The sequence below is a fragment of the Varanus komodoensis genome, unplaced genomic scaffold, assembly GCF_004798865.1.
Source record: "Varanus komodoensis strain SLA01 unplaced genomic scaffold, ASM479886v1 scaffold78, whole genome shotgun sequence".
Classification (NCBI taxonomy): Eukaryota; Metazoa; Chordata; class Lepidosauria; order Squamata; family Varanidae; genus Varanus; species Varanus komodoensis.
The window spans coordinates 516,091-528,381 of NW_025336455.1; the positions used below are offsets into that span (position 1 = coordinate 516,091).

Here is a 12,291-nt window from a genome sequence, read left to right on the forward strand (position 1 = left end):
GTCCCAAAAGCAGAAGAACGAGAATTAAAAGCCACACACTAAAGGTGCAATTTGAGGAGGGATGAAGAGGGAGGCCAGTGGGTACCTTTTCTGGGGACAGAATCCATGCAGAGGGGCAGAGAAATGTAAATCAGTGAAGACTGAGCTGAAGGAAATTCTCCAGATGCCTTTTCAAAGCTTGTTCTGGCTCAGGACTGTGACATACTGTGAGCTCAGTGGGTCCCCGCACTTTTTGCATGAGAAGCCAAATGCATTTCAGTGGGTCTCTTTCCAAAGGAATGCCTCAGTTGTGTACTTTGAAATCTTCTCTCATTGATTAAAGCATAAAATGTGTACATTTTTGGATTGTATATGTGCTGACAAACACATGGCAGGCAAGGATCCACAAATCACACTGCAAGCTTGGAAACATATAGATTAAGGTGAAACGTATAGTCTGTGGCCAGTGCCTGAACCCATGTTCTGTCCAACAGGTGTTCCAAAACCACTGAAAACAATTTATCATATATCCCTAAAATAGCCTTCTGCTCCCAGCATGCCCCAGTCATGCTTGCAGGAGGGCAGTCTGGGATTGGAAGGCCTCTTCCTCTGTCTAAACTTATATAGGGTTGAGCCCTTAATCACACAGTGGAAGGGCTGCCAGAAAAAGAGAAGTAGGAACTAGACCTTCCTTCCGTCCTCTGAGATGAAGAAGAGAACCCACAGCTATCAAAGAAGGCTTGGCGTTAAGAGAACGTCTCTCGTTTAGATGCAATTGCGCCACTGGTGGGTCCCTTTCTTTCAAGCTCGAGTTGGTACAAACATTTCTGTAGGACTTTTGGGGTTGGGTTCCTGTCCTGCCAGAGCAGAATGGTGCCCGATTTGCTGAAGACCACTGCCCCCAAAAGGGGCTAAAAGCGATTGGCAGCTGGATTTCCACTTTCTCTTCAAAAAAGAAACTGGGCAGCCCTCTGAGTGGGATGGAGTAACATGGTGTCCTGCAACAGCAGGGGGGTGGACTTGATGGCCTTCATGGCTCCTTCCAACTCTGCTATTCTGTGATTCTATGAGGGTTCACTTCATCAAATGTGGCAATGGCCCCCAGCCACCTCATAAAATCCAGTTATTGGGTCAACTAGAAGTGTAGTAAACCAACAAATCTTTATTTATTTATTTATTTATTAAAACATGTTTATGCCACCCCATTCGCCGAAGCCTCGGGGTGGCTCACATCATCAGTTAAAATAATTATAATATAAATTAAAAATATAAATATTAAATTAAAATACAGCAATACAGTATAAAATAAGCCGCCCTGGCCAAATAAAACCAATAATGTTAACAGTTAAAATGCCGCTTGAATAAAAAGGTCTTTGCCTGGCGCCGAAAAACAAATAACGAATTAGATAAATGCATGGAAGAGAAGACTCTCCGTGGCTAATTGTCATGAAGGCTATATATTCGACTTCAAAACCAGCACACCCATCTACCCCAGTTGTATGGACAAGTGTTGCCCCCATGCCACCTTTGGAGGTTTCATTTGGCCACTGTGTGAACAAAAAACTGAATGAGACAGACCTCTGTTCTGATCTGGGATCTCTTCTTCTTCTGGTCTTTAAAATGCAATAAGGTCCTCTGAGTTTCCCCCTCTCCATATCTCTAATTCTCTTCCTGTACTTCTTGTGCCTTAGTTGTGATTCACTGAGGTCGGGAAGGGTCTTCCCCACATGCCAGGGATGTTGGAGGAATCCGTTGTCATCCTGCCAGCCACAGCCTGTCCTCTTCTCCCTGTGGCCAGGAGGCCCCCACTAAAGGCAGGAGGGAGGAAGAGCCCCCTCCCCTGGGGAACTCAATGGGAAGGCTTTCCTTCCATGAATGGCGTTGGCTCGACCGGAACGGACACGGTCTGCCTGAAGGGGAAGAGGCGCTGCACGGTCTGAGAGAGACGGTCTCCCCAGCTGGCTTACCTGAGCGCCTTCAGCCAGAGACTGAATGTCCCATGAGGCCTCCTGCCCACCCTGTGCCCTGCCAATCAATGCACCAAGCTGCCCGCCTTGAAGGGGCTCGCCTCGTTGTGGACCACGCTGTTCACCCATGTCCCCCAGCCAAATGTCCCCCAGGAGTGCTGGAGTACAGCTGCCCTAATCCACAGCCGGCGTGGCCGTGGGAATTGCAGTCCACCACGTTGAGCACCACGTTGGGAAGGCAGGTACAGCGTCTCCAGAAAAGTCTGTCCAACATTAACTCAAGAAAAGCCTAAACTAGAGTGGCGTGTCGAGGCGCCGTACCCTGTGAGAGAGTGGAGGCAGGCAGGCGTGCCACTCCACGGAGGATGCTAGGAATTGCAAGAGGCAGAAGGACTTTCAGGTGCCACAGCGGCTGAAGGATGCACAAAGCAGCGGCACCACTAAAAGTGCACGTGTGCCATCTTGTGGAGCCAAGGTGCCGTTGCACCATCCCTTAATAGAGTCCTTAAACTGGAGCTCGCATCCGAGGCGACACACTCATTCAGCTGATGCATGCGCGAATGAACCTTGCGCGCATGCATGTTCCCATGCTCTTGGTTTCGCGGTTCCTGTTACTGCACCCTTCGTGCCAGGCGGCTGACTTTCTTTCTGGGCACGCCCTCTATTTGAAGCAGTATTCAGTTCAGATTTGATTTAAAAATAAACAACTCTAAGAAGGGAGAGCAGGTGCTATACGTAAGGTTGCCTTACAGGTAAAACCTGGATAGCTCACACACCCGTCCCCTGGTCATTGTTCTCTAACATGCTGGCATTGGTTGTATTTCTGTTCCAAATGGGATAATGATTTATATATACCCAAAGATGCATTTTAATTAGCATATGCAATTTAATGCACATCTGGGCCCTCCCTATGCTCTTTTCGGTTGAGACGTAAATGGCACCCTAGGCAAAAAGAGTGGCATTTTGTGTAAGCAAGGAGCTGGTGTGGCACAGAGGTGAGTGTTTTGGCCGGGAACTCAGAAGATCTGGCTCAGCCCTGAAGCTCATGGGGCAACTTCGGGCCAATCCCCAACTCTCAGCATAGCCAACCTCACAGGGTCGTTGTGAGGGTTAAATGCAGAGGAGGATCAGGTAAGGCTCCTTGTGTCCCTTGCAAGAAAAAAGCAGGATACAAGTCTAATAAACAGGACAACTTACACCTCCACAGCAAGGGTTGGTGCTGGGGTTCCCTGCCCTTTCCAACCGCCATCCCTGTCTCACAGCTCTCCTTTGCCTGCCGTCTGCTGCCAACATATTTTACTCACGGCAGACTCCCCTGCAGTGGCTCATGGGACAGAGTGTGCCTGAAAGCAGATGAAAAGCAGCGTCCAAAGTACAGAAGCCAGACTAAGCCTCAGAGATCAAATACTCTAAATAAATTCCACTAAAGCGCTGCGTCTCCACACATACCCCTTTTAAACAGACCTGACGGATGCCCTTTAAAAACCTCAGACTCTTAAGGATGCCCAGTCGAATATGTGATCCCCCAGCAGGTCTGGTTCTAGTTCATCAGAACCGCAGCAGCAGCGCAAAGAGTTTCAGCAAGATTCAAACGCACACACACGCACCCCAAATTGCAGGGCAGGGACAACCCATGCCAGGAAAGGGCTTCAACACCTGCATGAAGTCGTGGACCTGCAAGTATCCGCACTGTGGTTGCGTCTGAGGACACAATGCTAAGCCCGTCACCATAGAAACCCGCTGAGCTGGAATCAGTGCAGTGACTAAGAAGTTGGAACATTCCAGAAGGGTGGCTGGCTTTTGTGTGCATGTGTGTTTGCCAAGGGCAGAGGCCTAGAGGGCTTCCTCGTCTGGGCAACCATGAGAAGGTTCCTGCGGAGGCACCTCGAGGCCAAACGCCAAGGTGCAGCCTTGGCAGCCAGAGGCAGGGCAGAAACACAAAACTGCAGCCTGCAGTGGAACGACCTGCTCCAGCAAGGGGGGCAGGAACTGGCCTTGTGACGGACGGCCTCCCAGCCATCCAGTGCTCCTGGTCCCACCTGGTTGCAGGCAACCCATGCTTGCCATTGGCACCGAAAGGCTAACACACGGCAGAGTTTGGCGAGAGCTGTCCACACGTGTTTGGTTGTACCTTTCCTAGAGCACTGCCCCATAGGCGTCGCCCCTAGTCTTCCCCTGAGCTTCTGGGCTCAGTCCTGACTCTCACCAGCTGGGTCCCCTCCAGCCCCATCTCCGTCTCCCATCACCGTGCTCAGCTTGGTGCTGCCCACCAAACCTAGGAGGACCTTGTCCTTGTCCTGGATTTGTCCCTGGCATTTTGGAACTCAGCACCAGTGTGCTGCAAGAAGGGGGCTGGGCCCAAATTCTGTGCCCCCCACAGGCACAGGACCACCATAACTAGACCCGTTTCTCTCCACTGGGGTTGGAAACTGATTGATCCAGATTGTGGCCAGTGGGACGGTTGCTTGGCACTGAACTCCGTTCCTTCCCAAGCAGGAGAATGACTTCTGGAGATGCTCCCAGCAAAGCTTCCTGCTAAGGAAGGGTCTACCTGGGCCAGCCAAGATGTTCTGGTAACACAGAAGCAACCCACATCCAGCCCTGGGGCCTTCAGGGAAAGTTTATGGCTCCTCGAAGAGCACACTGGAAAAGGAGAGTGGATGTGGTGACCTGCAGTGGTGGATTGGACCCAACAGCCGTCTTGGCCCTCCCAACCTTACTGTTCTATGATTCTGTGATCCTACAAGACCAAGCCACAATCATGACCAGCAGCAGCTCGGTCTTCTCTTTCCTGCCCTTGAAATGTGGGAAAGCAGCGGCCATGATGATAAATCTTGTGCCACACCTTTGCACGCTGAGCGGTTGCTGGAGTCATGGTGGCAGAGCCCACCTGAAAAGAGGAAAACCTGGGGAAAAGCAGCACCTGCCGATGTGTCCGCGCAGGGACGCTGCTTGGCCCCCTCAGCACCAGCCCGCAAGGAGGCTGGATGGATGACGCTCGCAGGGGAGGCAGAATCCGTGGAAGCGGTGGCGCTCCTTCTGAGCTGCAGAGCAATGCCGGGGCTTTGAGACGGTGGGTCGGGCACAGGGTCCGTCCAATGCACGGCTCCGTTCGCACTGGGGCCCAGCAGCAGCCACAGGATCCCACAGGCAGACCCTCAGTCCGGCCAACCCCACAAGGTGGTGCTGGTTGCCAGGATAAAAGACAACATGCGAGCCAACTCGGGTTTCTCGCAAGAGGGGAAAAGGCAGGATAGAAATGGAAAGGCATCACCACAGCCATCCTTAGGCCTTCTCCTCCAAGAATTTGCCCAATCCCTTTTTCAAGCCATCACCCCATGGAAGTGAGTTCCATAGTTTAAGCAAGCCATGTGTGAAGAAGCCCTTCCTTTGATTTCTCCTGACTCTCCCACCCACCAGCTTCATGGGGTGACCCCACGTAGGTTCCAGTATTATGGGCAAGGGAGAAGGCTGCCCCTTCTCTGCTCACGCTCCCACTTCTTCCCATGTGCCCCTTACTTACCTTTTTCCGAGCGAAACCATCTCAGCTGCGTAACCTTTCCTCGTAGGGGAGCTGCTCCAGCCCCTTGATCCTCTGAGTTGCCAGGATATCTGGCAACCCATCCAGAAGCTGGTGGTCCAGGAAGCGGCATTTGTGACACCACATCCAGCGCTGAGGTCAGACCCCGCAGGGCTGCAGAGGGGGAGAAGTCAGAGGCCAGGAAGAGACAGCTGCCGCCAGACTGGCAAGCCGCCTCCTGTAGGTTCGACCAGTTGGGCGTTGGTGGTGGTGCGGACCCTGTCTTGGTGCGCTGAGCTCCCAGAGGGCCTCCCCAGTCACAGCAGCCTTCCCCGGCATGGTGCCCTTTTGGACTACAACTCCCGACATTCCTGACCATTGGATTTTCAGGCTGGGGGTGATGAGAGGTGGCATCCAGGCATTTGGACAGCCCCAGGCTGGGTGCAGAACCAAGGCTAGGAGGACCTCAGAGGAGGCCAGGTGACACAGGCAGGATGGGGCAGCGTCCTTCAGAACGTGCCCCTTCCTGCCCCTCGCCAGCCCCCCAAGTCCCCGCAACGCTCTCTGCAGCTGCCCTTGCTCAGGGAGGCTCCTGCCACTTCACCTCCGCAACTGCTCCCTTCAGCCCTTTGTCTCGGTCAAGGGCAGGATCCATCGGCCCAGCATCCAGGCCTGGGCTCTCCTGTTTTCCCAGTTGGCCACGTGCCCCTTGGCATTTGGTTTCCCACCTTCTGTGCCTCCCTCTTCCTGGAAAGTAGCCCCTCGAAACTTTCTGTGACATGGAATCCATCCCATGGGCTGAAAATGGCTGCCCACCCCCATCCTAGAATATGGTCCCACAACTTCCAACCAGCTTCCTGGGACTCTGCTAAGGCTTGCATGCACAGTGTATGTGGAGAGCTTTGGAGAGCCCTGCCACGATTCCCGTGATCCGATGGTGAGGAGGGGTTCTGCACCAAAGCCCCAGGCAAACTGTGATTCTTTGCGATAGACCCAAGCATCCCCTTACCTCGTGATGAGCCGTGCCTCCCCCTTCACCACCGGCACTGTGGCGATCAGGGCAATTAGTCTCCCAGGATAGATGCTCCATCTCTGTTCAAGAGAATGAGGATGCTGCCTTTTCATTATCAGCATTGTGGAAACATTTCGTGGCTTGTTCCCATCCATTGCTGGTGAGCCGCCTTGGGAAAAGTTCTGACAGGTGGGCTTGAATGGGCTTAAATCAATATCTCTTGCACCTCTTGGCTTTCACGTGCTGCTTGCAACTTCTGTGAATGAGCTTAGTCTAAGACGGAGATGCGTCCTGCCATATGGGCTGGGCTGCCCCGAGGACTCCAAGCCCCAAGCATTCTGTGTGCCCAGAGAGGAGGGAAGGTCAACCTCTAGGTGAGGAAGCAATGTGCCATATCCATCACGTGCCACATTGATCCCAGGACCTTGGGAGCCAGTCCTGTTGGTCGGCCCAGTAGCGCATGCACATGCCCGGAGCATCGTTATTTTATGCATGGATTTGTGTGTCTTTTCCTTCAAGGGACTTGGGGCAGGTTGCATCCCACTGGCATGTCTTGCTACTATGCAAATCAGTCAACCAGAAATGGTTAAACAGGAGAAACTAAAAGAAGTTAAAAGACACCAAACAATCACCATTAAAAAAGAAAAAAGAAACACCAAGAGGAGGTTTGGCTTTCTTGGGAACAACCAAAATGCTTCAAGATAGTCAGCAAGTTTGGCAGGCCTCAGTCCACAGGCTGGAATTCTCTGGAGGACTCTTCCTTCAGGAAAAAAGATGGGAGGGTTGTTTGTGAGCAAGGAAGAAAATCCCCTGTTTCAGTTGAGGCTCAATTTCAGGGTTGTTGGCAGCCGTGGTAGAAAATCTTTTTCCAGAAGGACAACAGAAACAGTTCCTCAACAGTTCACAACATGGCATGCATGGGAGTCCATTGAGAACCGGAGAGCAGGAGACGGACCCTGCTGGATCAGGCCCAAGGTCGATCCAGCCCAGCACTCGGGGCACACGGTGGCCAGCCAGCTGCCCATGGGGTCCCTCTGGCAGGATGGGTGCAGGACCTCCCCCTGCCCAGCTCCTCAGCAGCCGGGGCGTGCCGGCAGGCCGCCTCTGGGGAAGGAGGGAGCCGTGGCCCGCAAGGCTGGTAGCCACGGACAGCTTCCTTCCTCTTGACTCTCTCCTATCCCTTTTTAAAGCCACCGGATTGGTGGCCATCACCAAGAACTCCTTCCTTCTGTCTTCTATCTTCTTCTTCTTCCTCCCTTCTAAACCTGCCACCCATCAGCTTCTCATTGTGGAATATCTGTGCAGAAAGGGGCTCGTGCTACAGGTACAAACAGGGGCCCACAAAGTACATTTGAGCCCCCAGCATGGTCTTCAGCTCTTTCGTGGAAGCCAGCCCAGACCCTGACTTCTGAGCCAAGATGGTGATGGCTCTGGCTTTGGGCATCTGTAGCTCTGGACGGAGGCACGTTAGCAACCAGACCCTTCCAGTATTTTAAGACGTCCATTTTTACAAATACAGACTGAGGACATAGCTTTCAGGTATAGACAAGGCTTAATGAGCGACGGCTTAGATTCTCCTGGCCTCCTCCAGCCCCAGCAGAATATGCATACGTTGAATCCAATGGACCATAATTTGCATCGATTGAAACCCGTGGACCCGGGTCAAGCAGGGTGTGATGGTGCTGGTTCAGACATGTGGCAATGCGCCACCTTTTTCACTGTTGAACAAGAGTGATCTCATTCACTTTCAGAGAAGGGAGAGGTCTGTGTACCAAAGGTGTCCACCCCATTCTTGAGCATGTTTGAGCTCATTCTGACCAGCCCAAGGGAATCAGTCATGCAAATGGGTTCAAACAAAACTGCGAAGGGAAGATGTTTATGATCAACATCATGGTTCATGTAATGTAAAGAACCTGCTTGTCCTGTATGGAGATTTGGATGCACCTCCCTGCCTCACGTGGACGGACAGTTACTTTTCAGAGCATATATAGCAACCCCAAGGAGAGAGGATGCCCCATTCCCCGTCTGGCAGATCCCGTAACCGACCATGAAGGTTCTTCTGATCTTCGCTTTGGCTGGAAGCTTCTTCCTGCAGCCAAGTAAGTCTTTCAGATGGCCTTCCTCCATTACAGCATTACCTTCCCTGGAGAATTTGGCTCCACCAAGGCTCTCACTTGTCTTTGTCCACTTCTGTGGAGCATGAGGTTTTCTATGGAGAAATGTTCCTCCTATGCTAGTTCAAGCCTTCCATATTGGAGGAGAATGCACAGACCGTGGGCTGACGAAGGGTGAAGCAGCTCTGAAGTAGAACTGCAGTAAATTTGCTCCTAAACCAAAATTTTGCTCCTAACTTTCACCAGCTATTCTGAGATCTTGTATAATAGGGCGGCATACAAAAGCTGTTAATAAATAAAATAAATAAATATTCTACATATATTTTAATAATTAGCAAGCATTTGAATTGGAATTCTACACGCAATCACCCCTTGATTTCAGTATCCAGTTATTGTCAGGTTTTTACAGTTGGGTATGCAGAGGTATTCAGCAATGGGCTATCGCCAGGGCTTCACAAACGGCAGTTTCATGTATGGCACCTGCTAAAATCAAAACAAGCGTGTGATGCTAGCAGGTCAACAGCATGCAGATTTCAAATCTGAAATGCTACCACATCCCAAATGTTTGCAACATTTCATGTCAGCTCCAATCCACAGACAGTCAAAGAGGGCATATAAATCATTCCCCAAGACATAAGAAAGCAGAGGGAAATCTACCAGTGTGCGGAAAACCTAGCCTTGTTTTTCTTCCAAGTTTGCATTCTGGACATCGAGGCAAGAAAAAGGTTAACTGATCGATTATAATGCTTTTATATTACTTTTTGCTGTGAATAAGTCGACCTATGTGGTGGGTAAACTCTCCAAGGATGCTTCCCCTGATCATGTTCCACATTGTAAGTGCAAAAGGCCTTGAGGGGGAGCAAAATTTGACTTTCTGCTCCCCAGTGGTGGGTCCCCTGGAGGCATCTTGGGATGTGGCACCAAGACCAGACCAGCGTGGGAGGCGCAAGCTTACCATCCCGGGCGCTGGAAAAGTGCTTCACAGTAGCGGCCTGCGCCATGGCGGGGCCCTGCCCCCAACCAATCGCCACCGCTGCTTCCGGCATGCAAATCAGAAGTAGATTAGCCACAGGTGGCTTGATTTAGCAGATCGAAAATTGATTGTGGGTTGCCGTTAACTGTGGTTTGCTGTTGAAATGGGGGTTCTTATCTGGGCGAAGCTACACTAAGAAGCCATGGTTTGTTAACCACAGATAACCCATCTGTGGGTTGTTCGCCATGGCTTGTTAACACAGTTGGATTCACACAACACGATCAGTCACATCTCAACCACCTACCATAGCTCAGTAGCAACCTGCACTCATCCCACACCCCACCCTTGACTCTGGCATCTCCTGGTCTGTATCCTGTGGCCCATCTGCTTCTCAAGGTACATCTTCAACAGCAGAAAAGAAAGCCTCTTCCCTTCAGTGTGACATTCCAGGGAATGCACACACGAGCCTATATCACGCACCTCTTGTGAGATCTAGCTACATGGTTATGCTAAGCTGAAAACAAATCTGTGTTAGTAATTTTGGATGGCTGGGTCCAAGCTTGCTCCTCAGAACAAGGAATTCCTCAGTGGCTTTGAGCAAAGGTTCATCCAGCAGAGCGATGTGGGTTGAACCCAGAGTCAGTGATGCTTAGAATATAACATGCTGAAAGGTAACTGGGCCATGTTAAGCTGTCCATTACAGACGAGACGTGTTCGACTCAGCAAGCAACACTTGCCGTTCTGAAGAGATTGTTTTGAAACATCTCTGTGGTCCTTTGTTTCCAACGAAGCAATAGCGGCAACTATTTGCATATGGCTGGTCCCAGAAGAATCGCCCAAGGCAGCTGCACTTTCTCACATACAGGTTAGATTTTTTCCTTCCCAGCCTCTGCCATTAAGATGTTTCTCTCTCCTGCAGCTGGATCTCTCAAATGTTACACATGCAACAACGAGCTCAGCAACAAGAATTGTAACACAACTAAAGATTGTGAAACAAGTGCAAAAGCATGCAAAACAGATGTGATTGGTAAGATAAGCTCTTGGCTTTCCCCACCTTCCTTTGGTCTGTTCTGTTGCTTTTTGCTGTTCATCTCTTGCAAATACCGAAGCCAAACTGAAATGAGAGGTGTGGTGTTCTGATTCCACTGTTGGTTTTGCAGGAACGTTTCTTCCCTTCCCTTTCCAGTGCAAAACTGGAAAGACAACTATTCTTTCTTGGTTCTATTCTGTTTCCTCACTCCTTGTCTATGAAGGGACTGCTTTTCACAAAGCAACACACCCTCTCTTTAATCCAAGACCACTTCTGCAAAATCATGGTGTTTTTCTGACAGCAGGCACTTCTCTGTGCTTCCCCCTCTCCTGACCTCCCCCACTGCCAACTGCTTTGTAATTTATAGATCATGTATCCTAATTGTACAGTCACATAGTTGCTTATTGAGAAATCCCACTGAGTACAGCAGGGCTTACTCCAACTGATGCAGGCAAAGGATCACAGCCTTAAGAGTGACTTCAAACGTCCTGGTGAACATTAGAAATTACACATTTTCTGCAGGTCCAACCCATCAGGTGAACCAGGTGTGCCAGGGAAAGAAGACCCAGGTGCTTCATCTTTCATGCAGGGAAGGAAGTCAGGAGAACTCCTCATCCATGACTGCTCTACTTCAACGCATTCATGGTGCGGCAGGGTGACCTGCTTTGAGAAAGGAGTTTGTTCAGCACCACGGAGAGCTCCTACAAAGCTCAGGATTGAATGCACAAACGCCGAGATTCTACACGGTTATTTCTGAGCTTTATGGGAGCAAGCCATGGTGCTGACCCCATCCTCAAAAGGTAGCTGAGGCTTCCCAGAAATGTTAGGAGCCATCCGCCCTGACACTAGCCGCACCCTGAGATGCACCCCTCCTGCATACCAACGGCTCTGCCAATCTTCTTTTCAGCTGTCGCACAGGTCATCAACATCATCACGAAAGAGTGTTCTGCATCATGTGAATCATCTCTCAGTAACTTCACGGTTGGCAAAAGGAACATTTCCTGCTGCAGCACTGACCTCTGCAATGTGAGCGGCGCCCACAGCTTCAGAACAAGCTACGGCCCGGTGGTCTTGGCTGTTTTCACCAGCTTGGCCTGCCTCTTTCTCAAAGGCAGTCTGTGAAGGTGGGGCCAGGTGGCACGTGGCAGTGGAGGAGAGATGAAATCTAGATCTTTTCCCACCAAAGCTTCATTAAATAACACTCACTCTAGGATTTCACTGTGTGGATCGGTTCTGTAGCATTTGACTGTGGGGGGCCTTTCAGAGTTAATTTTTGGGTGTTGTGAGAGCTATTTTGGTGCCATTTGAATGCAGAAGAGTCGCTACGCCATTCCAGGGAAGAGGTAGATTGTAGCCTGATGTCATTTTGATAATCATGGACTTTAACACCGGCTAAGATAAAGAGGTAGAAGCCTCTGAAATGCGGATTTTAGATCAGTTTGCATTTTGATTGAGAATTTGTCTCTTTTTATTGTTTCATACCACTGAACTGAAACTCAGCCCCTCTGCAAAATGAGCACTTCTCTGAAATTTGCAATTGAAAAATGCATACAAAATGCATTTATTATGAGAAATACTGTGCTATTCTAGGAAAATGACCCTCCAACGTGTGTCTATTAAACAAAAGGGCAATCAAAATATGCAAGGGACACTTGGAGAAATGTCCACAAGCACAATTATGGATCCCATGCAATTT

The 12,291-nt window shown here is 50.4% G+C and overlaps 1 protein-coding gene across 1 annotated transcript; it reads left to right on the forward strand.

Annotated features, from left to right (window-relative positions):
- The first annotated feature begins 8,525 nt into the window (after positions 1–8,525).
- On the forward strand, positions 8,526–11,717 carry LOC123035310 (prostate stem cell antigen-like). The gene is made up of 3 exons (XM_044453346.1): positions 8,526–8,577; positions 10,485–10,592; positions 11,503–11,717. The coding sequence occupies exons 1-3, from the start codon at positions 8,526–8,528 to the stop codon at positions 11,715–11,717; spliced, it is 375 nt and encodes a 124-aa protein (XP_044309281.1).
- Positions 11,718–12,291: the final 574 nt, after the last annotated feature.

Coding starts and splice junctions, on each gene's coding strand:
- LOC123035310 (XM_044453346.1), top strand. CDS start 8,526: ATGAAGGTTCTTCTGATCTTCGCTTTGGCTGGAAGCTTCTTCCTGCAG. Junction 8,578..10,484: donor AAGCTTCTTCCTGCAGCCAA/GTAAGTCTTTCA, acceptor TCTCTCCTGCAG/CTGGATCTCTCAAATGTTAC. Junction 10,593..11,502: donor ATGCAAAACAGATGTGATTG/GTAAGATAAGCT, acceptor TCTTCTTTTCAG/CTGTCGCACAGGTCATCAAC.